The 25,568-nt window shown below is 57.3% G+C and overlaps 1 protein-coding gene and 1 long non-coding RNA gene across 6 annotated transcripts in view; one reads left to right on the forward strand and one right to left on the reverse strand.

Annotated features, from left to right (window-relative positions):
- ATP9B (ATPase phospholipid transporting 9B (putative)) overlaps positions 1-25,368 on the forward strand; it is a 252,267-nt gene extending 226,899 nt beyond the window's left edge. For all 5 annotated transcript variants that reach the window (XM_043559118.1, XM_043559122.1, XM_043559119.1 and 2 more), the window contains 10 exons: positions 3,386-3,484; positions 4,121-4,210; positions 4,962-5,106; positions 5,229-5,293; positions 5,940-6,095; positions 6,227-6,291; positions 10,592-10,700; positions 19,543-19,600; positions 20,189-20,392; positions 24,884-25,368. In XM_043559118.1, coding sequence (XP_043415053.1) covers positions 3,386-3,484; positions 4,121-4,210; positions 4,962-5,106; positions 5,229-5,293; positions 5,940-6,095; positions 6,227-6,291; positions 10,592-10,700; positions 19,543-19,600; positions 20,189-20,392; positions 24,884-25,020 — 1,128 coding nt within the window. In that variant the 3' untranslated portion in view covers positions 25,021-25,368. The remainder of the gene's footprint in view (positions 1-3,385; positions 3,485-4,120; positions 4,211-4,961; positions 5,107-5,228; positions 5,294-5,939; positions 6,096-6,226; positions 6,292-10,591; positions 10,701-19,542; positions 19,601-20,188; positions 20,393-24,883) is intronic.
- LOC122470884 lies at positions 17,185-18,601 on the reverse strand. The gene is made up of 2 exons (XR_006294027.1): positions 17,896-18,601; positions 17,185-17,652 (listed from the first exon to the last, which is right to left on the reverse strand). It is a non-coding gene; the product is annotated as an uncharacterized LOC122470884 (long non-coding RNA).
- Positions 25,369-25,568: the final 200 nt, after the last annotated feature.

Genomic DNA, 25,568 nt, shown 5'->3' on the forward strand with positions numbered 1-25,568 from the left:
GGGGGTCCCTCCTGGAAGCGCCCACCGTGCCGCCGGGGTCGGGGACGCAGGACCCCTTCTTCCCCCCTGCAAAGTCGCCCCGGCCCCCCGCCTGCCTCCCACCCCAGCGCACGGTTTGTCTCTCTCGCTAGCCGCCCGCCACCCTGCCCTTCCCTGCCCTTCCCTGCCCTTCCCTGCCCTTCCCTGCCCTTCCCTGCCCTTCCCTGCCCTTCCCTGCCCTTCCCTGCCCTTCCCTGCCCTGCCCTGCCCTTCCCTGCCCTTCCCTCCTCTTCCCTGCCCCACCCCAGACCTTCCCTGCCCTACATCTACCCCACCAGACCCCCTCCTCCACCATCCCTTGCCCTTACCCTGCCCTACCCTGTCCTACCCCACCAGACCCCCTCCTCCACCATCCCTTGCCCTTACCCTGCCCTACCCTGTCCTACCCCACCAGACCCCCTCCTCCACCATCCCTTGCCCTTACCCTGCCCTACCCTGTCCTACCCCACCAGACCCTTCCCTTCCCCCATCCCTGCCCTTCCTGCCCTGCCTCTACCCTTCCCTACCCCACCCTACCCTTTCCTGTCCCACCCTTCCGTACCCTTCCCTTGCCCTGGATGTCCCGGCCCACCTGGGTCTCGGGCTCGCCCGTGGGGCAGCTTCGTCCCGGAGACTCTCGTGGCCCTGGGCATCCATCGGGTGTGAGCTCGGGACAACCCCGGCCTCCGAGACCTCGGGTCCCACCCAGATGGGGGTGCCCCCCCTCGTGCCACCGAGCTTCCTGCTCACGACCTGATACGAAGGCGAGGGCCACTCGGCACTGCCTCGTCTGTTCGTCGTGCTGTCGTGGGGGGGGGTCCCCGTAAGCCACACGACTCGAGGCTGCGTGGCGCTGCCTGCCGGCCCGCCCTGCCTTTTTCTTCCTGGTTTGTCCCCTTCGTACAGGGGAAATTGGCGCGTGGTGGCGTTGAGCGTTAGCTTTGAGAGAGGTTCTTTCTGATCCCACGTGTTCCCAGTGAAGCCCAAAGTTCGGTTACAGGATGGGAGAGAAGATTTATCCCGAGGCTGCCCTGAGGACCGGGCCTCGCGCTCAATGGTGAAAATAACGATCAGCTGGCGTTGGTAGGTAGCTAGTTGGAAGAGAACCAGTAGGTAGCTAGTTGGAGACGAGGAAAGCGGCTCCCGGCATCCGACCGGAACGCACGCGGCGGTTCTGACGAAGACGCGGCGGTGTGTGCAGGGGTGGGGAGGGGCGGTTCTTGCCTCCAGGGGTCCAGGTGGGAGACGAGAAGATACGTCCCTCCGTCCCGGACCTCGGCCGAGTCAGGAGGTACATCTGGCTTCGGAATCACGCGAGAGCAGTTCAGACCCCGGGCTCTTACGTGATGGAAGCCTGACTGCTGTGCAGCAAACATTGGCGGGAAGAGCTGTGACCACTTAGAAGCAGGGCCCCGCTGGTTTTGTTGAGGTTTTTCGTAAACCTCCCCCAGTCTCGGTCGTACGTGCACGGTGGTCGGGGGGGCTGCCGTGGTGCGTGTGCCTCGGGTGTGGTGCGGGGGCGTTCACACTGATCGTTCTCTAAGCTCGTAAGGGTTTCTGCCCTTACACCCCCGTGTCAGGAAGGAGACCCTGTACCTCCGCGTGGCGTGAGGGTGTGATTTCGAGGCCACACGTGCCCCTGTGCTGCACGCGGGCTCACCAGCGGCCGGGGGTCCGGCCCAAATCGTTCCCAGCTTTGTCTTAACGACGCGTCCATACATCGTAGTCTAGGTCCAGGCTCCATGAAGGGAAGCAGTGTGGGAAGTAAATAAACCGCTCAAGTCCCCAGACGCCGAGAAGACCCACAAGTCTCGTCAGCGGGAGTCACGCCTGAGAGAACTGGTGTGCCACGAGTTGTTTGCTCTTGCCAAAAATGCATATTTGTACACGATACACAAAACACTTGAGGAATTCAGATGTTAATGAGAAGTGTTTGCCTCTTTGTGACTAGGTGTGCAGACCATCCAGTTGTGTATTAGATGTCCCGGTTGTGTTCTCTTTGTAGTCTAGGGATGCTTACAACACATAGCACGTGTTTATGTAATTCCTTTTTAACTTTATTTTGAGAGAGAGAGAGTGCACACACACACGGGTGGTGGAGGGGCAGACAGAGGAAGACAGAGAATCCAAGCAGGCTCCACACCTTCAGCGTGGAACCTGACACGGGGCTCGAGCTCACACACCGTGAGATCATGACCTGAGTTGGAGTCCAGAGTCAGATACTCAACCGATGGAGCCACCCAGGCACCCCATTTTTTTCAGTAAGAGTAGTAGTAGTTGACATTTTTTTAAGTTCATTAATCTTGAGAGAGCGCACACACGCCAGTGGTGGAAGGGCAGAGAGAGATCAAGCCATCGGGGGAGGGGCAGAGCGAGGGAGAGAGAACCCCAAGCAGCCTCCGCGCTGTCGGCACAGAGCCTGACGCGGGGCTTGACCCCACGAACCGCAAGATCACGACCTGAGCGGAAGTCAGGAGTCGGATGTGTAACTGACTGAGCCACCCAGGCACCCCTCACGTGTTTTATTTGATACAATTTTTGGCTCGACTCTTGCCCATTTAAAATCCATGTTGAACCTCAGTTTCCAGTGGAAAAACCAGCAAGTCGAGCAAGGATCTCCAGGGGGCTCCTCACCGTGCAGGCCCCGCTTGTTTGCACACAGGCTGTGTGAGCTCTGCCCTTGGGCGTGTCCAGGTGCCCTTGTTAGCCTCGGTCCTGACCTGCCTCAACCCCCGGCATTCCCGTGCCTCCAGGTCTCGGCTGCCACGTCTAACGTCACTTTGCTCCTACTCGTTTTAGATAAGTCGGCAGATTCTTCATACGGTGGTGAAACGTACGGCAAGTAGCAGTTACCATCGTAGCCACTCTTCAGTGTGTAGCTCACGTCACTGAGTGCGTGCCCACTGTCGTGCGCCCGTCCCCACCGGCTGTCTTCGGAGCTCGTAAATCTGAGGCTCAGGCCCCATTAAACGCTAACCCCCCCCTCCCCCCGCCCCAGCCCTGGTGTCCACCCTCTGCGTTCTGTCTCTGGATGCAGCAACGCCAGGGACCTCCTACAAGTGGGATCACACAGCGCTTGCCCTTCTGTGACGGGCGCGTTTCACTGAGCGTAGTGTCCTCGGCCGTCCCTCGTGTTGCGTCTGGCGGAATCTCCTTCCTTTCTAAGACCGACCGCTATTCTGTGGTGTATGTGCCACGTTTTGCTTATCCGTCCGCCCGTCCGTGACACTGGACAGCTTCTGCGCTGTGGCCGGTGCGCGTGGTGACGCTGTGCACCTGCGCGTGCAGGCGTCTGTGTATGAATAGGCACTTGCAAGAGACAGAAGTGTGCTAGTGTGGAAGCTCACCACCGTCACTGGTCTCCTAGATATGGATGCTGACAGGCGACAAGCTCGAGACCGCCACCTGCATTGCCAAGAGCTCGCATTTGGTGTCCAGAACCCAAGACATTCACATTTTCAGACCAGTGAGTATTTGTCTGAAAGCGCTTTGGTTTACCTGTTGGTTTTGTGGGGATGTACGTGCAAGTGTGTGTTAATCCCTCAGTACCTCCACCGAGAGGGAAACGCCGTCATTTTTTACTCCCGTCTATAAACACGTTGAAAACGGTTTCCGTCAGCCGCCTACCTCATGATGAAAAAGTGACGTTTTAATGGAGAGAAAGGTCTAAATTCACACGTACTTTCCCGTTGTCCTGGGAGGTTCATTTATTCACCGAGTTTCTATTTTAACACCGATGCGTTCATTTCCTGTTCAGTTTACAAACTGTGTGTTGGTAAAAATTACATTTTTATATTAGTTACACCCTAGTAGGAATGTACCTTTATAATCTACCGCAATTTTCAAATGAAATGCCCTTCCTTAATTAATTCAAAGAAAATCAATAAGATGGTCCAAAGCTTGTGTTTCCTGTATGTATTAGTTATGACTGTTTGTAATTCAAACAAAAGTGAAATTTCCCGGCTCTGGACTGCCGCTGCGAGACCGGACTGCGTCTTAAGTCACGTGTCCACAGAGGTCGCTGTGATTCATACACACGGGCTGTTTGTCCCTCCGACTTGGATAACACTGTAACGTGGGTGCCTCTCTCTCTTTTGTGGAGGTGACCAATCGGGGAGAGGCCCACTTGGAGCTTAACGCCTTCCGGAGGAAGCACGACTGTGCTCTGGTCATATCTGGGGACTCGCTGGAGGTGAGGCTGCTCTCTGACCAAGCACAGGTCTGTCCATCTGCCCGTCCGTCCCCTCCGCGGAGGCGAGGCCGCTCTCTGACCCGGCTCGTGTCTGCTCCCCCGCTGCGGACCAAGGGCTTCCTGGGTCTCACCTGTGCTGCTGGTGAAGCTACTTCTCTGGTAGCAGCACTTGTGCGACCCTGGTGAGCACTTGTGGCCTGAACACGGGATAACTTGTTCCTTCGTGTTTTAGAGGTCGATCCGTTTCCGACTTACAGTCCTCTCGAGGCGCTAGGCCTCATTCTCGCGGTTGATAGCACAGCCGCTTTGGAGCCTCCAGTGTGGCGCCCACAGTCTGGACCTAGAGGTGCCCAGACCGGCATTTCCAGGACTGCGCCCCGGGTCACAGGAACAGGAGACAGGCTCGCGGCCCCACAGGAGGGGCTGGCACGGCTGTTCCTTCCCGAACCACACGCACCCTGAGGCCGGAGCCCGGGGCCCGTGCCCCGAGTCCCCGGCCTCCTTCCTGGTTCCTGTCCCCGGGGGCTAAACCCAGCCTCTGCCAGGGCCGGGCTCCGGGGGTTCTGTGTGTCTGGCCGTGTGCGGGCACCTCCCTGACGCTCCGCCCCGGGCATCCGGCGGGGCAGCTGCTGCGGGCCCCGAATCCGCGGACGGGCGGGGCGGCCGTGACCCGGGGAGGAGGACGCGGGGTGCGCCCGGCACCCGTCCGCGCGGTGCTCTGCGCCTCGGTGCTGACGCCGCTGTGTCGCAGGTGTGCCTCAAGTACTACGAGCACGAGCTGGCGGAGCTGGCCTGCCAGTGTCCCGCCGTGGTGTGCTGCCGCTGCTCGCCCACCCAGAAGGCCCGCATCGCGAAGCTGCTGCAGCACCACACGGGGAAGCGCACGTGTGCCGTCGGTGAGCCTGCCGCCCTGCCGGGCCCGCCCCCCCCCCCCCCCCCCCCCCCCCCCCGTCCGCCCCCGGGGAGCTGGTCCCGTGTCTCCGGGCTTCCGTGCCACCTCCCGCTCCTGTGCCCGCAGGTGACGGGGGAAACGACGTGAGCATGATCCAGGCGGCCGACTGCGGGATCGGGATCGAAGGGAAGGTACGTGTGCCCCTTGGTCCCCGCGGCCGGCCCCGAGCGACCCCTTCGGTGGTGCGGGGAGAGAGCGGAGCCCGCCAGCGCCGGGCCCCTCCCGCGTCCCCCAGGAGGTGTGTGGGACCAGCCGCCTGCAGCCTCTCCCGCGTCCCGCGTCCCCGCATCCCCGCGTCCCCCAGGAGGTGTGCCGGACCAGCGCCGGGCCCCTCCCGCGTCCCCGCGTCCCCGCGTCCCCCAGGAGGTGTGCGGGACCAGCCGCCTGCAGCCCCTTCCGCGCCGGGCTCCATGCGTGCCACCAGAAAACTTTCCTGCCGCCCCACACCCCGTCTCCCCTCACGTTGGCGCAGGCCTGTGGCGGGGGGTTCGTCTGGTGTGGGAATGAGCCCGGTGCGTGTCTCGCTTTCCCGACAGCTGTGCGTCAGGTGGCGCCGTTTAGAGTCCCGCCCCGGCACAGCTGTGTGGTGTGGCCTGCGGCTGCTTAGGGGCCCCGGAGCCGCCGTGCGGGCCCGATTCCCGCAGGGCCCACGGGCTCCCGGGTCCCGGCCAGCGGCGGGTGCGCCTGTCCCCTGCGGGGCCGCAGGGACAGGCCTCGGTCCTCGGGCGGCGGACGCCGAGAGGCGCTGGGTCCGAGCGGCACCCCTGCTCGTTTCAGGAGGGCAGGCAGGCCTCCCTGGCAGCGGACTTCTCCGTCACGCAGTTCCGCCACATCGGCCGGCTGCTGATGGTCCACGGGCGGAGCAGCTACAAGCGGTCGGCGGCACTGGGCCAGTTCGTCATGCACCGGGGCCTCATCATCTCCACCATGCAGGTAGCGGGACCGCTGCGGGCGCGGCCGTGTGCAGCCGGTGCAGCACGGAGGGCCGGCGGGGCTGACGGCCGCTCTCCTCCCCTCCCCTCCCCTCCCCTTCCCTCCCCTCCCCTCCCCTCTCCTCTCGGCAGGCCGTGTTCTCCTCTGTCTTCTACTTCGCATCCGTCCCTCTGTACCAAGGATTCCTCATGGTGGGGTGAGTGAGCCATGCGCAGCGCCGTCTGGGTGACTCCGCGCATGGTCGGCGTCAGGAGCTTGGACCCCCTTGCGATCTGAGCAGGGCGTCTGTTTCCCGGCGGGGGTTCGGGGCACGGTAAGGCGGGTGGGCGACCGTGACACCCCCCCCCCCACGGGCTGGAACACAGGTGGACGTGCCGGGGACGTGGCCGGGGACGTGGCTGGTGACGGCCCCACAGCAGACGCCCCGGGCCGGGACCCGGCGCCACACCAGACCCCGGGAGAGTCTCCCCGCTAGCCACCACGTCTCTCCAGATCCCCCACGGCAGCAACTGCTGCCAGTTCTGCCCGTCGAGCCTGGAAAGCGGGAGTTTTCTGTTACAGTGAATGAAATGGAGCTCCTCTTCCCCTCGTGCTTCAGAGTTACGCCAGGAAATAAAACCGGCAGGACCGTCGGCGTGGCGGTGAGGTCCAGGTTGTGCCTCCCGGCACCACCTCCCCCCTGCTCCTGCAGAGCCCGGCACCCGCTGCCCTGCGCCGCCCGTGTGGTTGCTCCCCGGGCTCCATCGCACAGCATCCCTGCGGCGCAGGCATCAGCGGCTCCCCCGTGTCACGGACAAGGAAGGACACACCCAGGGGCTGGGGAACGTGACAGGCAACAGCTCGTAGGGGCAGAGTCGGGGCCTCACACAGCCCGACCTGTCTCCTGCGGTGTTTAGCGGCTTTCCGGGGCAGCAGAGAACGAGCCCGTGAGCGCCTCCAGCCCTTGGGGTTGGGGTTGTTTTGAGTACATTTCATTGACACGTGCCCAAATGCCAAGGTCCCGGGTGATCCGAGAACCCAGGCCGGCCCCCTCAGGCTCCCCTGGACACTGATGTCTGGGAGTCCCCAGCGTCGTCCCAGCGCGAGGCCAACGGCAGCTGCTTGCTGCCCCCCCAAAGCCGCACCCGCCGGGGAGGCGGACGGCAGGCAGACCTGAGCACTGCTCCAGGGGCCCGGGCGGGGTCGTGCGTGTCCTCAGTGCGGCCGCGGGGCCCTCCCACCTGTGGTTGCCTCGGCCTGGGGCCTGGGTCCTCCTGCAGTCACAGGGCCGGCTGTGCGACCCAGCCTCACTCCTGATGGCCCAGGCCCGGGGACGGTGACCAGTGCTGGCGCCCAGAGCGGCACACAAACGGGCAGACCCTGAAGGTGCAAAAGGTTTCAGCGCTGTTTCACGTTTTCCGTTGCCTTGGCCTCTGCGACGCGCGTCCCATGACTTGCTGTCGGGGCACGGGGTCCGCACACGACGTTGTGACAGCTGGACTGTTTCTGTGGAGGCCAAAGAAAACAGTTCCCACTTTCTTTCCTGCTGTCAAACTGTGGACTTGAAACACGGAAAGGAGAATTTAAGGGACAGCGGCGATCCCTTCCTAAATGACACTTGCCCGAGTTAGCGAAAGCGCAGCTGTAGGCCTGTCTGCTTTGATGCGTCCCACCACAGCCTGAGCCCTCGTCAGCAGAGGCTGGCACTTCCGTTGGCTCTTACTCAGAGGTAGTTTCTCTGCAGTCCACGAGAGGCATCCAGAATTTTCTCGAGCCTCGGTGCGCTGAGTCTGTTGGCAGTGGAGGAGAGACGCTTTTGTGTTAAGCTTCTTGAAGAGTAAACAGCGAGGTCAGTTTTGCCCTCACCTAGAAAACAACAGTCAGAAGCGGATGTGAAGGAAGCTGATTTTTATCCAAGTCTAACAAGGCCAAAGTAACGTCCTGAGATCGGAAACCCAGCTACAGGAGCTGCAGGACAGTTGGTACAATTCAACTCCGAATATTTCCTGGCGTTGCCCCACTTTCCTCTTGTCGGCTCGGCAGGGGCACCCGTGAGGTCCGTGCGTCCGAGGCGAGGCAGCCGGGCAGCCGTGGGTGCCCCCCCTTTCCCCCCATCACAGGTCCTGGAAGAAGTCGCGCCTGCCCCTCCAGAAAGCACGTCTCAGCACAGTTCCCCGGGAGCGCGGTGTTCCCAGCCCCTCTGAGAGGCTCACGCGCTCACCAGCAAGTGGAAGTCTCGGTGAGACGCCTGGTGGAGAACCCGTCCCACGTTGCCCGGCCTGCCGGCGTCTCCTGCTCCGAGCAACATCCTTAGGGCCAAGCCGGCCTTGGTCAGTGGGTCCCTCGTGTGACGGCAGCTGCCGCTCACAGGACCTGGGGGCCCTGTGTCTGCAGGCACTGTGGGGGGGAGCAGCTGTGCCCCCGTCAGCTCCTAAATCCTAAGGGGATGGGAATTGTTCCCAGAAGGTTGACAAAAGTAACTAGAAATTTGGAGGAAAGGTAGGGCCTTAAACCAGTTTAATTTAACCCAGAAGTTAGGGGTTCGATCTGTAGGTAGCTCCTGTGACCCCGCTGACCTCCGAGAGCACAGGACGGTGGGCAGTAGCCGGAAACACCCTCCCTGAGAACGTTCCTCCCCCACAGCCCCGCAGTGACCCTGGGACCCGCGCCGGCAGCTAGGCGAGGTGGCTGGGGTCACTCGCTGTGGTGCTCGGCCACTGGCCGACCTCCCAACTTGAACGCTTTGTCACGGATGAAAATGTGAAACCCGGTCCTGTTTCGGGAAAGTCAGAGGTACTTTTCTTCATCCTTCTGCTAAGCGTAACCAGAATCTCACAAACGTCGTACACAGGACACGCGTGTGGAGACGTGAGAGGGAAGAGGAGGGCCTGGGGCAGCACCACCTGAGCCCCGGGGTCCTGCCGTCCGTGTGTCCCCCCCCCCCCCCCGGGACGGACGAGCTGGCAGCTGGAGATGGCCCTGGTCCCAGGGATGAGGACCCCCAGGAGCCTGTGCTGCGGCCGAGGGACAGGAGGGGGCAGCCGGCCGGACAGGGAGGGTCCCTGCAGCAGCCCCCATGCCCCGTCCCTACCTCCCTGGAAGGCACGGTAAAAAGCAGTCCTTGGGCGGCATTCAGGGCGGGCGGGGGTGGCACAGCTCCAGGAGACCCAGGCTGCACGGCACCCGAGCGTCCAGGTTTCAGGAGAAAATCACTCGCCACACCAGGAACCAGGAAGGTTTCCGAGTGAGTCAGAGAGAATGGATGCCAGCCCCGAGGAGCCCGGGTTAGGTGTGTCTGACGAAGGCGTGAAGCGGCTGTGCAAAAATACCGTAACGAGAGACGGGAGCGTTAGAACCAACGGAAAGACAAGACTCGGCCAAGACGTAGAAAAAGTGAAGCAGAACCAAATGGAAACGGACCGGAGCGCAGGGCCCACTGTCGGTCGGGACGAACGGCCCAGAGACCCGCGGCCTCCAGGACTCTGGCCTTGTGCCCCCGGAGCCCCAGAGGGAGGGAGGACAGAGGGCAGGGCTGAGGCGACAGAAAGGATGGCTGACAGCTCCCCACACATGGTCTATCCAGGGACATCCACACCAGGATGCTTCAGCCTGAGACTTCAGGAGACAAACTCCTGGGCAGCGGAGAGCTGGGGGGCGCGGCCGAGGACAGCGGGTTCTCTGCAGAACCCGGTGGGAGGGACGGTGTCCGGGCACACAGCCGCCCAGCAACACTGCTCCCAGGGGAGAGGGCGCACGGGCAGGGCCAGCAGTGTGTTTGAAAAACGAAACCTTCTGCTACCGAATCCCCCAGCAGTTAGGCTCCTGGGCTTACGACCCCAGGCGGCTCCTTTCAGAAATAAGCGACAGCTCAGTTCGACACGAAGACCCGTGCAGTGAGTATTCATAGCACTTCTATTTGTGGCAGCCGGAAACGGGGAATGACCCCACTGCCCTCCCGTGATCGACGGGGCCGCGGAGGCAGGCACCCCCACCGGGCACACAGGGGGTGCCCGCGGCTGCAGTGGTGCCTGGAACAGCCTCCGGGGGGTCAGGCTGAGTGCGAGGCACGAGTGTGGCCTTGCGATGACAAAACTGTAGGGTGGGGGGCAGGTTAGCGGATGCGCGGGGGCAGGGAGGTGTGGGAGGGAGGGGCGTCAGGGGCCCCGCTGCTGCCGGTGGAGGTTCTGACCGCCGGCGCCCACACGACACCCGGGTCGCGGGACGGGGCTGCCACCGCCGGGCAAGCTGGGTGAAGCGCACGGGGGTTCTCTGTGATTTCCTACAACTGCCTGTGGGTCTGCAGAGACCTCAAAATACAAAGCGTAAGAAAGAAAAACGTGGACCTGTGTGAGCATTCGTTCCCTACAGGCTGTGTTATTTGGGGTGAGCATTAAGTCCCAGGAAGAAGCCGAGCCTGGTTTTGCTGTTCGGGATTTGGGGCGCCAGCCCCTGACCGCACAGCTGTGTCGACAGGGGTGCGCGTTCCTCGCGCTAACCTGACTCCCTGTGGGTTTTAGGTATGCGACCATATACACCATGTTCCCGGTGTTCTCGCTGGTGCTGGATCAAGACGTGAAGCCGGAGACGGCGATGCTGTACCCGGAGCTGTACAAGGACCTCACCAAGGTACCCGCCCGCGGCCGCGCCTCCCGGGACCAGCACGCCCGCTCCTGGTGTTCCAGCTGAGCACCTGCTGTGAGGACGTGTGCCAGCCGTGACGCATTTCCAGGCAGGCTCTAAACAGGGTCTTCTCCATTCTTCCGCATGTTTTTCACTTTTCCTAGTTGTTAACATTTTCCTTTTGACTTAAACGTCAGAAAGGGAAAACCGTTTTCTCAGATGTTTGCAGTCAAGCTCTGTCGTGGTGCGTACGAACGGTTACAATCGCAAAGAGGCTCTGAAGCATTGGGGGGACTTTGGGCAGCTCGGCAGATGGACCCGGGTCACCCAGTGGCCGGTGCGCCCTCGTTGCCTGTTCCTGCGGGAAGGACGCTTACTGGCAGGACTGACTTCCCGTCCACTCGCTGCCGCGTCCCAACACTGTGCACGTCAGAGTCCCGTCTGAGATGCGACGGACAGTGTGTCCCTGTCCCCAGGACCCAGGGCTGTGGTCACAAGGATGCTGCGGAGGAAAAGTCCACCCCCAGAAAACACCACTCCCTGAAAGTGTGCAGTACGTACATTTATTTGGCCCCAAACCGCGCTCTGTTCAGATCGAAGTATTCCCGCACGAAGCTCCGCTGTGTCGTGTTTTTTTATGAGACCATGTTTTCATAACGTGGAAAACAGGAACAGCCCCCAGCTCTCCAGGCACAAGTTACAGTGACCTTGGAGTTTTCCAGAAGGCTAGTCTCCTGAAGGAACACTGAGAACAAAACCCACTAACCCCCAGTTAAATCCAGGTTGACAATTGCCAACCTGATATCACCAAGTCAGATCTTTAAGACTACAGCCGTGCGGAGAAGGAATCTGCTGGTGTTAGCACAGACTCCGTTCAGCTGACGGCTGACCCCTCGGAGAGCGCTGGCCCCTTAATGTTAATTAAAGGACATCAATCTTTGGGCTTGGTGGGTTTCTTGTGGAGTTGGAGCAAAGCAGATTTAAAGTTCCTTGGAAAAAAATACAGAGTGCTCACGTTACTTTCATAGTCAGGACAAAAATAAAGCTATTGCATCAGTATCGTGTAAAATAAAATATCAGTCATTATATTCAAGAACATTTAATTTGATAATAAAATGCAAATATAAAATATATACATCAAGCACTAGTATCTTGGTGGCAATATTATTGTGAATTACAAGGAAAACTGGTTTATTCTAAAACGGCAAAACCGTTATCATTCAGTAAAGCGATACAGGATCAAAGACCCAAAAACTACAGGAAGCTTTTGTGAGTAATTAGAATTTTAGTAGGTCGTGTGTTTCCTTATTTTCATAAACTCCAGAAACGTTTACTTAAATGCCACCTCACACGCCTGAGGCGGAAGCAAGCTTTTCATGTAAGAACAAGACTCCGTGAGCTACTCTGAAACCACGGGCAGTTGGTGGCCCAGCCGCCCACGGCCATTGCAGGTGGGCCCGGGGGCGTGGCCAGACCATGAAGGACTCAGAGAGTGCGGTCTTGACCAGCTGGACGGGGTCGCTCACGGTTGTTCAGGATGTCAAATGCAGATGCCCTAAGTTACCTAGTAACCAGAATGTGTTTACAGGGTCACAGGTGGCCCACAAATCCGTAAACTCCCCATTAGCTGATGCGTTTAAACACAAGGGGACTCAGGAAACGATGTTCAGTTCTGACTGAGTTGGATCTCGTTACGGTACTAGTTTTTCATTTTTGTTAAGGTGACCAGTTTAGAATATTTCGGTATCCTAAAGTCCAGACATCGTTCCTATGTTATTTTGACAAGAATTCAGCCACTTATCTTCCCGAAGCATCTTTTCCCTGAGATCTAAAATCCGTTCCTTTTGTGTTTATGGTATATCTTTGTAAATCTGAGAGCCTTCAAATCCTTTGAAAATGAGGTAGCCTTAAAGTACTCAACCACCTAACTTGATAACAGTTGAGTCATGTTTTCTTACTGAAGCCAGGGAGATATCTTGAAGCTTCACGTTGCTTCGTAACACTTTGTGGATGACTCAGGAGGCCGGCGGGCCGGCCGGCCGTGGGCAGGCGTGGAGTCTCGGCCACTGGAGGTAGCCGGCTAGGCTCGCAAAGACACACGAAGCCATCACTGGTCCCAGGAAGCCACGTGCAGTCGGGAGAGAAAACAGGAACTCAGATTAAGTTAAACGACACACAGCACAGGACGGCAGCACGAAACGAGCCACAGACGGGTGTGAGCCGTCGTCTGCCGCGCTACATGTCCAGCCCATTTTGAGCCCAAGGTCACGATAAATTTCTCAAATACTTTCAGAGGAAATCGAGGGAAGCAGAGTACGGATCCCTTGCAAAACAGACAGGAAATCCTATGCTTGAAAAGAAAATGCCCTGTTTTTCATACTTCCTTGATAACCAGTCTTTTTATTCCTGGAGTGTGAAGGATAAAGCGTTCACCCCTGACTGACTTATCCTAACGGGGTCAGCCAGCCTGAATGTAAATGTCCGCCCTGCTCTGCCTGCAGAGCCTAAGCCCTACCTGGAGTCGGTACCTGTCCAGTAATTGTTTGTGTCAGCGACGGGGTGAAGGACTCCCAACGAAGAGGCCGCCTTCCCTTCTCCTTCCTAAATCCGTATTCTGTTCCTGGCGCAAAGTGCGGTTAATGTTTTGGTGTTCCTCTTTTAAAGGCCAGACTCCGCTCTGAACGCCCACACTTTACTCAAGAGGAGCAGCCACTTGCACGGTCCCGGGCACGGCCGGTGCGTCAGGGGCCCTGCGCACCCCTCCCTCTCCCAACTCTGCAGACGGCTCGATTTATCCCAGACGGTCTGTGGCCTCGTAGGAAAGGCCACGCGAGCCGAGATCAGGGGTCAGGACTAGTAAGGTGACCCAGGCTCAGCTCAGCCAGCCCCCATGGTCGTAAAATATCTCAGACCTGTAGCTGTGAATTCTGAGTCCCAACACATTGTTCCTGTGTATTCATGATAAATAACCTGCTAACCGTGGAGGCATCTGGGTTATGGCTGCACTAATTGTCAAGGTACGAAGCCGGTAATACCATACAGTCCTTCATAAACAACCTTGACACCGTTAGATGCTCAACTGTTAGGATTACTTCACTATTTTCTTACTTTCTGTTGAATATTCTCAAGATGCCTTTAGCTCTGAAATGTATGTATTCTTCCATAATTTAGAAATAATAGTGATAAGGCAAGAAAAGGAAACTAAAGACAGAAATCAGGGAGGATCCTTTTGCAGATGAAGTAATCATCTCTGGAAAATCCCGAAGCATCCCCAAAACCCTTCTAGACTAGTAAGGTTAGTTACCTAGTAGTAACTAACTACTAGTTACTAGTAGTTAGTTAACTAATAGTTAGTAGAAAAATATATTTAATAAGAAAGAAAAAATATATTTAAAATAGATTTTAAAATATTTAAGAATCTATTTAAAAATATATTTAATCATTTGTAATTCTGTATATTAGCAATAAACAGTTGAAATCTGAGAAGAGTTTTTAAACTGCGTTTGCAGTGACATAAAGTTGGCTTAATGACGAAACGTGTGTGGGGTGTGGATGCTGGAGGCTGTAGGGTGTGAGAGGGGTCTTTAAAGGTCCAAAAGAGGGGTGCCTGGGGGGCTCAGCCAATTGAGCATCTGACTTGTTGATTTCAGCTCAGGTCATGATCCCAGGCTGTGCTGACAGCACAGAGCCTGCTTGGGATCCTCTCTCCTTCTGCCCTTCTGCTCCCCATCTCAAATTTAAAAATTAATAAAGTAAAAGTGCAAAAGAACGTTTGTGACTGGAAGGCAGCGTGGCCAAAAGCTGACAAGCTGATTCCAAAATTTACATGGAAAGGCAGGGGAACTAGGATTATTGAAAACGTTTTTACAAAGGGGAACAAGGTTGGAAGACTCAACTGTACCCGATTTCAAGACTTTGTATTCGGTAGTAACCAGTGCACCAGATAATCAGCAGACGATGGACATGTGGGCCAGTGGGGTCGACAGCCCGGAGAGAGAGCCACCGTGTCACAGCTGATCTTTGACAAGCGTGAAGGGAAATCCAAAGGAGAGGGGTCGTCTTGTCAACTGATGTTGTCGGAACCACTGGCAGAAATGGAGCCTCCACCCACTCCTCACATTTTGGGGGAAACGCACTCAAAATGAGTCCTAGATTTAAATGTAATACTGTTAGCCTTCCGGAAGAAAATGGGGAAGAACCACGTGCATGACCTTGGGGTAGGCATAGTTCTTAGATATGGGGCCAGATGCATGATTCAGAAAGGAAACACTTGGCAAGTTGGACTTTATCATAATTGAGAACTTTAGTTCTGTGAATGACACTGTTAACAAAATCAAAGGGCCAGCTACAGACCGGGGGAAAATACTTGCAAATCATGCAAGACAGAGGACTTGTATCCAAAATACATGAAAACCTTGGTCTCAGCATAATTCGTTTCGGAAACATGCTTGTAATCCAAAGCACTTGTGTATCAAAGCGAATCTCCCCATGAGAAATAATGGAAAGTCAGATGATTCATTCCACAACCCGAAGATTCATATAAAAAATTATTATAATACTGTGATATAAGATAATAAGGAAAATACAAAATAGAAAAATAAATTAACCTGCACTTACTTTGAAAACCTTTGGGTCTGGTGTGAGGGAGACAGGAGGGAGGAGGGTTACTGTGTAGGACGACTTTCACTACCACTAGTGGAATCACTGCTATCTGTTGACTCGATGGAATCTTTCTCTGCGTGGGGGCCATTGTGTACGCTCGCCCGGATCATGACTACGGTGCAGTATTAATAAACTCTCGTCATAGACTGTATGTAATGTAACTGGCAGTAAGGCAGCAGAGGAGAGGGTCTATATCTGCAGGCAGCCTGACCTAGAAGGAAGCAAAGGACTGTCCATAGGTGCTTGGCACACGAGTGCCAGTTGTGGGCACCTTCCAACGTCCTGAAAACTCACAGATTTCTGCCAAACACCGAGGCCTGAGACCCAGCATCCAAGCATATGAGACGATCACCCACAATCCGCAGAGAGAGAGAGAGGGAGAGAGGAACCCTTGGCTCAGTTGTGATCATGTGACGTTCTGCATCTTGCTCTACTCACAGCAAGACATCGCTCATGTATCAAGTTAAAATTTGTTAGAAATGTTTGATCGTCTTGCGGGGCACTAGCAGGACAAGTTCCTCGCCACCCAAGGTTTTATTTTGGATAAATATAAAGAGCCCTCAAAACTCAAAAAGAAGACCACCCAATTTTTTAAACGGGCAAAAGACGAACTGACGTGACACCCAAGGTCACGACATGCAGGTGGCAAGTGAGCCACCCACCACCGTGAAACTCCCACCACCGCTGTTGGCTGGGGGGCCGGCGACGACCCCCCGGGCAGGCAGGTCCAGAGCGTCGGCTGCAGCGCGGGCTCTCCCACGGCTGACGGAACACAGGATAGCACAGCCGCCCAGACGGAGCGTGGCTTGGAGTCTCTTGTGAAGTTAGACACGCGCTGAGCACGGGAGGCAGCAGTCCTACTCCTGGGCCTTCACCAGAGAGAGATGAAGACTCGTGTTCACACGGAATCCTGTAGATAAATGATTACGGGAGCTTTGCCATAATTGCCCAAAACTGCAGACACGCACTGGGATAGTGTTCAGCAGTGAGAAGAAAAACCATCAATCCAGCAACACGGATGAGTCTTGAATGCGTTTTGCTACACAAAAGAAGTCAGGCTCAAAAGTCCCTAAGATCCCATTCGCCTGCCAGCCTGGGAAGTGCAGAGTGATGGGGACAGAGGACAGGGGGGTGGCTGCCCAGGGTCCAGGTAGGGAGGCTGAGAGAGGCAGCTGGGGGCAGCTGAGCTGATACGGTGTGGCCCTTTGTCATCCCTCGGTCTCAAACCACATGACCTTCAGGTGGATTAACCTTTCCCAAAATTTGCTTGATGTTATTTTTTACAGTTTGGGTTGGTGTCTAATAGAAAAGTACTTTCGGGTCTTTAAGATTTCATGCTTAAATATTTAAATATAGTAACAAGCATTTATTCAATACTCAGTAGTTCTGGCTTTATGCTTGCTGTCTTCTATCCGCATGAGTATGTGCCATGATCATCTGTATTCACTTGGAGGAAACCACTCACCCCGAGGTTAGCTATGTGCCCTGGGGCGTCCCAGGCAGGACTCAAACCCGGGGCGGCCGGTCCTGAGCAGTGTCTGCCTGTTTGCCCGGACAGAGCTCCTGCTGAAGGAATATCCCGTGCGTGTGTGAGGCAGGGGTGTGAAGAGCTCCACCAGTCAGTGACAGACACGTTCTTCCTCTCCCAGAACCGAAGGGAAGGCGTGTGTGGGCCCACGAGAGCCGCTGGACGAGTGGAATGGAATTGTGTTCGTGCACGGCACACTTGTACCCCCGAGTACGGCGAGACTCTTGCTTTCGTCTTTCAGAGCCATTAACAAGCATCACATCCAGAAGCTAGTGGTTTATGCGTATTTTTCAGGTTTTGTCTCCAGTTTATTGTGTCGACAGTTCTTATGCCCATCTTGTAGCGTTTTGCCTCAGGAACCTACAGCCTGCTTGGATACAGGAGCTCCACGCACACTGATACGTTCTCTTTGACAGACACCGTGTGATGACTTTGTCGCTTCCAATACAAGAAACAGCACAGATACCCCTTTGTGTCTTTCACTATGTAAGCTGATCGTCGTGTCACATACATAATGTTGAACAGATGTCAGCAAATCTGGCTACAGACTAAATCTCTTAGTTTTACATCAAAAAATTTAAGTTCTCTTTTAAAATACTCAGATAAAATCGGCCATGTGCTTAATGACATGTGCATTTTGTTGAGGATCAAACACCCATTGGCGTCCAGTCGGAGAGGTGTGCTTGGGAAATCGGCACTGAAAGGACCTGTGTGACACAGGTTAACGTTCTCTGCCTTTTTTAAATCAGCATTGCCTTTCAAAAATACCTGTTGTGGGGCGCCTGGGTGGCGCAGTCGGTTAAGCGTCCGGCTTCAGCCAGGTCACGATCTCGCAGTCCGTGAGTTCGAGCCCCGCGTCGGGCTCTGGGCTGATGGCTCGGAACCTGGAGCCTGTTTCCGATTCTATGTCTCCCTCTCTCTCTCTGCCCCTCCCCCATTCATGCTCTGTCTCTCTCTGTCCCAAAAATAAATAAACGTTGAAAAAAAAAATTAAAAAAAAAACAACAACACCTGTTGTATCTGAACCTTACTTTTCACACGTACGTATGCTAAGGACTCGGGTTTGGCGTGTAACTCAGGAAGGTGCTGGAGTGGCCACACGTGTCTCACGGCATGCGTCTCTTCTGTGAAGTTGTCACCTGACTCTAAGTGATCACGGCTGGGATGCAGACTGCTCTGGAGGTCGTCATGGAAACGCCCCCCTCCATCTCCCATATTCCTTTGCTGGCATCTGACGGCACTTTGACTCGGAGACCACCCACCTCCCCGGGCAGGGGGACCCTGGTCACAGACACAGCTTCGGACTCTGGTCATTTGCAGTTGACTCTTGAACCTTGGGGGGTCAGGGGCACGGACACTCTGTACAGTCAGAAATCTGCAGATCACTTTCGACTGCCCGACACGTAACTGCCAACAGCCTGCCGTTGACCAGAATCCTCACTCGTCACGTAAACCTTTGATTAACGTGGGCTTTGAATATCATGTGTTATATACGTCACACACATCACAATAAAGTAGGCTGGAGAAAAAAACGTTAAGAAAATTACAAGGAGGGGCACCTGGGTGGTTAAGTTGATTGAGCATCTGACTCTTGGTTTTGGCTCAGATCATGATCTGTTTGCGGGTTTGAGCCCCGCATGGGGCTCTGTGCTGACAGCTTGGATTCTCTCTCTCTCTCTCTCTCTCTCTCTCCCTCTGAAAATAAACTTAAAAAAAATCATAAGGACAAGAAAATACATTTTCACTACCATATTTATTTAAAGAAGAACCCTCACAGTTCAAACCCATGTCAAGGGTCAGATGTACACATGAGCACAGCTACCCTGCAACGTGGACTTATGGAAAGCCCCAGGCTCTCTGTGTCTCTGCATCTGTGAATGGGGACGATGTCTGCCCATCTCACCACGACGCTGCATGGATGAGAATGTTGAAGCAGCGGTGTGGAAGGAACGCAGTGGTCTGTGAGCACACGCATCTATCTGGTGGTGGCCCCGAGGGGCTCTGTCCGAGTGTCTGTTGTTCTCACGGCCTTGTCTAAGGAGCATTGCCTTGGAGCAGCCCTTAGCGCCAGCAGGTCAGTGCGGTTGGTTAATGGCCGAGTCTTCCGTCTTGGGTGTAGATGTCTTCGGGACGGAAGTCAGGCAAGGCCGCAGGCCGTGCTCCACCCTCCTGGACGCATCCCGAACGGCCCGGTCTAAGTTGCGAGAGGGAAGGTGGCTGTACGAAAACCACTCTGTCTGTCGCTCTTGGACTCGTTTCCAGAAAGGATCTCAGGGTTCATAAGCTCCAACTTGAGCAGAGATAGACCGTCCGTTTTTATCTGGAGAAACTAAAAAATAAACATGGAGATGTTTGTTGGGAAGAAGTAAGGGCGTAAATGAAGTTGTTTTTACGACAAAGAAAGTCTTCATCTGCTAGTGCGTTTAAGCGTTTGCTTACGCACATCCACTCCGAGCGTGTGGCTGCGGGTCACCAGAGGTCAAACGAGACTTGCCTGTGCGCCGCAGGCGCACACGGGGGGCGCAGGCAGGTTGTGGGGGGCGGGGGGTTGGGCCTCGGGGGCCTTGTAGCATTTGTGCTCATTCCTGGCTGTTTGAAAAGCTGTGTGTCACGCGTGTTCCACTCTGCTAACTAAGATATTCCACTGTTTACCCCTAGGGGAGATCCTTGTCTTTTAAGACCTTCCTCGTCTGGGTTTTGATCAGCATTTACCAAGGTAAGACGGGCCTGCCTCTCCGGACGGACGCGGCGTGTCCTCTAGCAATGCTGTTCTCACCCCGCGGTTCAATTCCAGAAGGTCACAGTTCCATCAGCAGCCCCGGACCCCTGCACGCTGCAGTGCGGCCTGATGTTTTGACTGGCGTGCGTCACCTAAAAACTGACCTGTTTTTAATGAACTGTTAATCCGGGAACATGTCCACACGCGCCTACACATTGTGTGCCCCACGCAGTGGTTTCCCTTCAAGGGCGAGAAACCTCACTTGGGTGGACAGGAGCCGGCAGCCGCCTGGGCTGGGTGCTCCCGACGAAGGGGAGGTCGCGGACGGTCAAGTCACCCCGCGTGCGTTCCCTCGAGAGCAGACCTGCCGGTGGGAGGGGCGACGCGGCCTTTCCTCCAGGTTGCAAACGGTTCCCGCGCCGCTGCTTGGGGCCACGTCTTGTTTCATCCGTGACCGTCAGTCACCGCGACGTGTGGGGTGCACGCAGTCCCGTCTTTTAGGTGTGACTCGGGTCAGGCGCTGCTTGCGCGACGCTCGTTTTGCAGCCCGATCGGAGCCGCGTGTCCCCCGCTTGTGTGTTCCAGGTGGCATCCTCATGTACGGGGCCCTGCTCCTGTTCGAGTCCGAGTTTGTGCACGTGCTGGCCATCTCCTTCACGGCGCTCATCCTCACGGAGCTCCTGATGGTGGCCCTGACCATCAGGACGTGGCACTGGCTGATGGCGGTGGCCGAGGTCCTCAGCCTGGGCTGCTACGTGGCCTCGCTGGCTTTTCTGAATGAGTATTTTGGTAAGTTGCCTTGGAAATCTGGTTTGTTCAAAGTGTTTCTGAACATTTTTTATTGTTGCTTCTTACCACGTCGTCTTAAACCACACGTCACAGTAAAACCCACGTCAGAACACTTCACGACACAAAAAGCTTGTTTTCGTGGAAAGATTAAAGTCCTTGTCATAATTTGAAAAATTCAGATCGTCAGCACGCTGGCTTCTTAAAAGACACTGAAGATGACCGTTCCCACAAGTCTCCACGGTTTGTCCCTCTTCCCAGGGGACGGGCGGGCTTGCCCCCGACACGGAGGCCACAGGGCCCCACGGCGGCGGCAAGAAGCGCCGGGGGCACTGTAATGGGGTCACTGGGCACGCTCACCCCCACCCCGCTGACCCTGGCCTAGCGACCTTGACAGGGTGGCCTCACAGAACCTGCCCCCACACGTGGCTGCTGGTCCACACTCAGACTGTGGCTCTGGTTGCCACCAGGCTGGTCCTGGTCACCCTGGCGTACAGATTGGAGGGAGAGTGGGCCGGAGTCACCCTCACCTGCCCCCTGATGCCACCTGCCCGGGACCCGCCCGACTGCCTCGAAGCGCTTCCCTCGGGAGGGACTCCTGCCCGGAGAAGCCCCACGCGGTCCCTTCGTCACATTGTCCTCACCACACAGCAGCTCCTCCCTCCCTGTTGCCAGTCTCGGGCCTTTCCAGCCGGAGGTGGACGCCCAGTGGCCAGTTCCGTCGGGCGCCGTCCTGGAAGGGACTGATGTGGCCTTGGGACTGCAGGGGTTTTAGAACTAGGGCAGTGAGAAGACAGGATATGGTCAGATGAGCCCAGAGGTGATGTTGTCCTCGGGCATCACCGTCAGGTGCTCGGGCCTCCCCCGCCCTGAGCCCCGGCCCCCGCAGGGTGGAAACGGTCCTTGGGTCCACACTGCACGTCAGAAGCTCAGCTCAGTGACTGCTTTCCCGATCCGACGTGGAACTTCCCAGGGGACTTTGAGAAGAGGGAACACTGCGTCGTGTCCCTGGTGGTTTCGTCAGCGCCAATAACCACAGCAAAAGACGCTGCCTGTTCGTACCCGCCGTCGCTGTGCCAAGCCACTCAGTCGCACTCTCGTGTGACCAGTGCAGAGGACTTCCCAGCACCTCCCCCCCCGCCCCCAGAGCAACAGAACTGGGGTTGTCGCCTCAGGGCCTTGTGACATCAGCCTGTGGCTGGCCTCCCAGCAACAGTAAACCCGAACGGCCTCCAGACAGCCCCTCGTGTGACTGTGGTCTGTGCAGGCCAGCCCTTCCTTTAAGTTCACTCACTGAGGATTCAGTTCTGTCACCTGCCCCACGCGGCTGGACGCCCAGCCCGACGGGCGCCTGACACACCCCACAGAGGTTCCCAGCAGCGCATCGTGGCTCCGGTGAGCGGAGAGCAGACAGCTGGGGAGGAGCCCTGGCAGACAGACAGCCGCAGCCCCGGAGTGGGGCACAAACCTCAGAATGAGAGGAGCTGTGTCCGGTGGCCCAGAGCAGGGCGGGGGGAGTAGCGTGATAACAGAGACGTCGCAGGAGTGGGAGGTAACGACCAAGGGGCCCTCCCCGAAGGTGAGCAAAGAGGCGGAGAGAGAGTTCGTGGGGTGCAAACCAGGAGGAGCACAGGTCCCTGCCCTCGACCACCGGGATTCCCAGGAAGAGAACACACAGCATGGGAATGAGTTCGGAAACAGCACAAGAAAAAGCCAGATCCGAAGTCCCTGTGTCTGCGGGGGACAAGACGGGATGCACACCCGGACCCACCTTCCTCGGAAGCTCCAGACGCCCCCGAGGATGGGAAGTCCCCACGGCTCCGAGGGAGAGGCCAGAGCAGCCTCTGCGGGCGGTCAGGAGCGTGAGCGGGCCCTGCAGAGGTGTCCGGGGAGTATGAGTCGCTGCCCCAGGTTCCGAGGGCAGCGTGCACGGCTGAGCGGGAGAGCGGCTCCGGCCTGGCCACGGGGAGAGGAGGGGACGGAGCGGATGGACACGCGCGCTCCGTGAAAGCCACTTCTGGGAGCACTGTCCGAGGCCGCCGGCCGACGGAGGCTGATTCCCGGGCCCGGCCTGTCTGCAGAAGAGCCGGGGGCTTCCAGAAGGTCTCCGTGTTGAGTGGCCTCTTTGGGGGCAGGTCACGGTCCTGGCAAGGGCTGTGCTCTAGGGCAGCACCGAGGCGTCGAGGGCACCGCCGGGCCCGGGTCCAGGCTGGCCTGCGCGACTCCAGCCAGCGCCTGACACCCGGGGCGCGTGATGAGGCCACGTGCCGTGGGCGCACCACCCCTGTGGCTTCGCGGGGCATCGGGGCAACTTGCTGCCTGGGCAGGTGCAGGACCCCGCGGGAGGGAGCTTCACGGTGAGGGGCGCGGGGCGTGGGAGTCACTCAGGTGAGTGCCTCCGAGAGCCAGCGTCTTGCCGTTGGCGCGTGTGGGGTTGGGGCAGGCGGGAGGAGGTGAGAAGGTAGAGTGCCGTGTGGCCCTGGGGATGAGGGCGGGAGGACGGCCCTGGAGTCTACGTGACTTGCCCCCCTTCAGATGCTGGCGGGCCCTCCCTGATCAGCCATCGGGTCAGAGCATCGCCTGTGAGTATGTCGACGTGTGGCAGAAAATTCGTCTTGAGGCAGAAGCCTTGGTCCCTGAAAATCAAAACGGCGACGTTTTTTCTGTGAGTAAGCAGCGTTCCAGGCCACACCATGAGTCTTTGGGGCAAAGTTGTCTCCACCGGGAGAGAAAGAGAAGAGCCTCAAACTGCTGTGGAAGAGTGCGACACAGACACAGTCGTCTGGGGTGAGGACTGATGGTCGCGCACAGCAGCCCCTCCCGGAAGCACGTCTGTCCTTCGTGTCAGGACCAGTCACCAGCGACCTTCGTGTCAGGTGCGGGACCTTCCAGTAGGCATGTGCACACGGCACCTGGGGAAGCGCCACACACAGCGGGTTTTGCCTTTGGGACTAAATCCCCCGGAACCTTGAGGTCTGGATCCTATAGGGAATGTTGGGGGATGCGCCTTAAAGTTGCAGTAAGTTGGGGCGCGTGGGGGCTCGGTCGGTCGATCGTCCGACCCTTGATTTCGACTCAGACCGTGATCTCACAGTTCATGGGATCCAGCCCCACCGCCCTGACAGTGCGGCGCCTGCTGGGGATTCTCTCTGTCCCTCTCTCTCTGCCCCTGCCCTGTCCGCACTGGCTCGCCCCCTCAAAATTAGAAAATAAACAATTAAAAAAAGAGTAAGTTGCCATGAGTCAGTTATTGCCTTTCAGTTATGGTTTAAAACATCTTACGGGGCTCCTAGTGGCTCAGCCGGTTGGCCTTCTGACTCCTGATTTCAGCTCAGGTCATGATCCCAGGCCGTGGGTTGGAGCCCCGCATCGGGCTCCTCACTGGCCGTGGAGCCTGCTTGCAACTCTCTCTCTCTCTCTGACTCTCTCTTTCTCTCCCTCCCTCTCTCCCTCCCTCCCTCCCTCCCTCTCTCCCTCTCTCTCTCTCCCCCTCCCTCCCTCCCTCCCTCTCTGCCTCTCTCCCCTGCTCACGCTTTATCTAAATAAATAAGTCAACTTTACAAAAAAGCAACACTGTGTGCCGACACGACAGGCAGGAACACGAAAGCACTGAAACCACAATTACAGATGCATTTCCCATGGTCACGTTTACCGCTGACAGCTTGCGAGGTCCTGGTACCCCCTTCGCCTCTGCTCTGTCATCCCTGTTCCTGGCCTGTTTTCAGACAGGTGCAGGCAGAGTGTCTCCGGAGCTTTCTTAGCTGATGTTCTTGCTTCTTTCACAAGGACACAAATTTAGCAGAAGAGCTGGAGACCGGAAGTGATGACCAGTCTCCCTCGGTTTCTCGCTGACTCTCCTTGTGCCACAGGCTGGCGTTGGGCTGTTCCTCGCTGAGGTTCCCCCACCTCTGCTGGGTGAGGGCGGGTGCCCAGGCCTCTGCGTCTGCTGCTGAGAATCGTGTCCGTCAGGGCGCCGTGCATCCCTCCCTGTGGCTGGTTTTGCTTTTCTGTCTTTAGTGGTTGAGGCCCTGGAAAACACTGGTAGGGTTTTTCAAAGCATGGTTGAATCCAGACCATATCCAGCCGTCTGCGGGCTCGGCCCTGCCATCGACGTGTGTGGAATCCGTGAGTCCTGCCAGGGCGAGAACGAACACTGAGTGTGGGTTCCTGCACGCGCCTCCTCCCAGGACGCATCCAAGTGGGAAGGCGAGCCTGCGGGCCCCCGGGGCTGACGGCCCCACCCGCCAACACAGAGATCGCGTGCGGGGGTCACCTCCCAGACCGGGTACGACAGACCGTGCCGAGCCTCCACCCGCCGGAGGGCATTTGGGGACGTCGTACTGGGTCTCTAAAATCTGGTTTCCGTTTCTTCTGCTGAAAGAGCCCTCACGCCAGGTGCGCAGGCCCGTCTCTGGCGTCTGCGGGGACGCGCCACGGCCGCGGGTCTGCGGCTTCGGGCCGCCTCTTCAATCTGTTCCTGCCTCTTCCCTACAGATGTTGCCTTCATCACGACCGTGACCTTCATGTGGAAAGTGTCGGCCATCACCATGGTCAGCTGTCTGCCGCTGTACGTCCTCAAGTACTTGAAGCGGAAGCTGTCTCCCCCCAGCTACACCAAGCTCGCGTCCTAGGCCGGCCACGGCGGCAGCGCGGGGGCCGTGCGGGGCTGCGGGGAGGTCGGGAAGGGACGAGCCCGAGGGCCCGGGGCCCCCGCCGCCTGGACGCTCCCGGCCCGCGTGGCGAGTCGCGCTCACCGCTGCTCACGACTGCGTTTCCGTGTCAAACCACTCGCGTTTCCTTCGAAAAGAGGCCCTGCTTCTCCCACTGTGGCCGTAAAGCATTCGTCTGACTCTCGTGTTCTGAGAATTAAAGTGAAAGTTTATTTAGCATTTGGCCGGTTCCTAACATTCACATTCTTTCTCCGATGTCACGGTAGAGAAAGCCCCTTCACTTAACCAGAATAAAGGCTAGACGCCAAACGCTGGTGTCTGTGTTTGCTGCCGATGCCTCCCCGCCGGTCACACTTCCCCGCGGGGACTCGAGTTCCCAACGTGGAGGGCCGCGTCTCCACACGCGCTGCAGCCAAGCCGGAAGAGGGGCCGCGTCTCTGCACTAAGTCCGTGGCCGCCACCAGCGATGTGCGGTCGAGGGCGTCGCCGCTGGGTGAACCCGCTTCTAA

The sequence above is a fragment of the Prionailurus bengalensis genome, chromosome D3, assembly GCF_016509475.1.
Source record: "Prionailurus bengalensis isolate Pbe53 chromosome D3, Fcat_Pben_1.1_paternal_pri, whole genome shotgun sequence".
Lineage (NCBI taxonomy): Eukaryota > Metazoa > Chordata > Mammalia > Carnivora > Felidae > Prionailurus > Prionailurus bengalensis.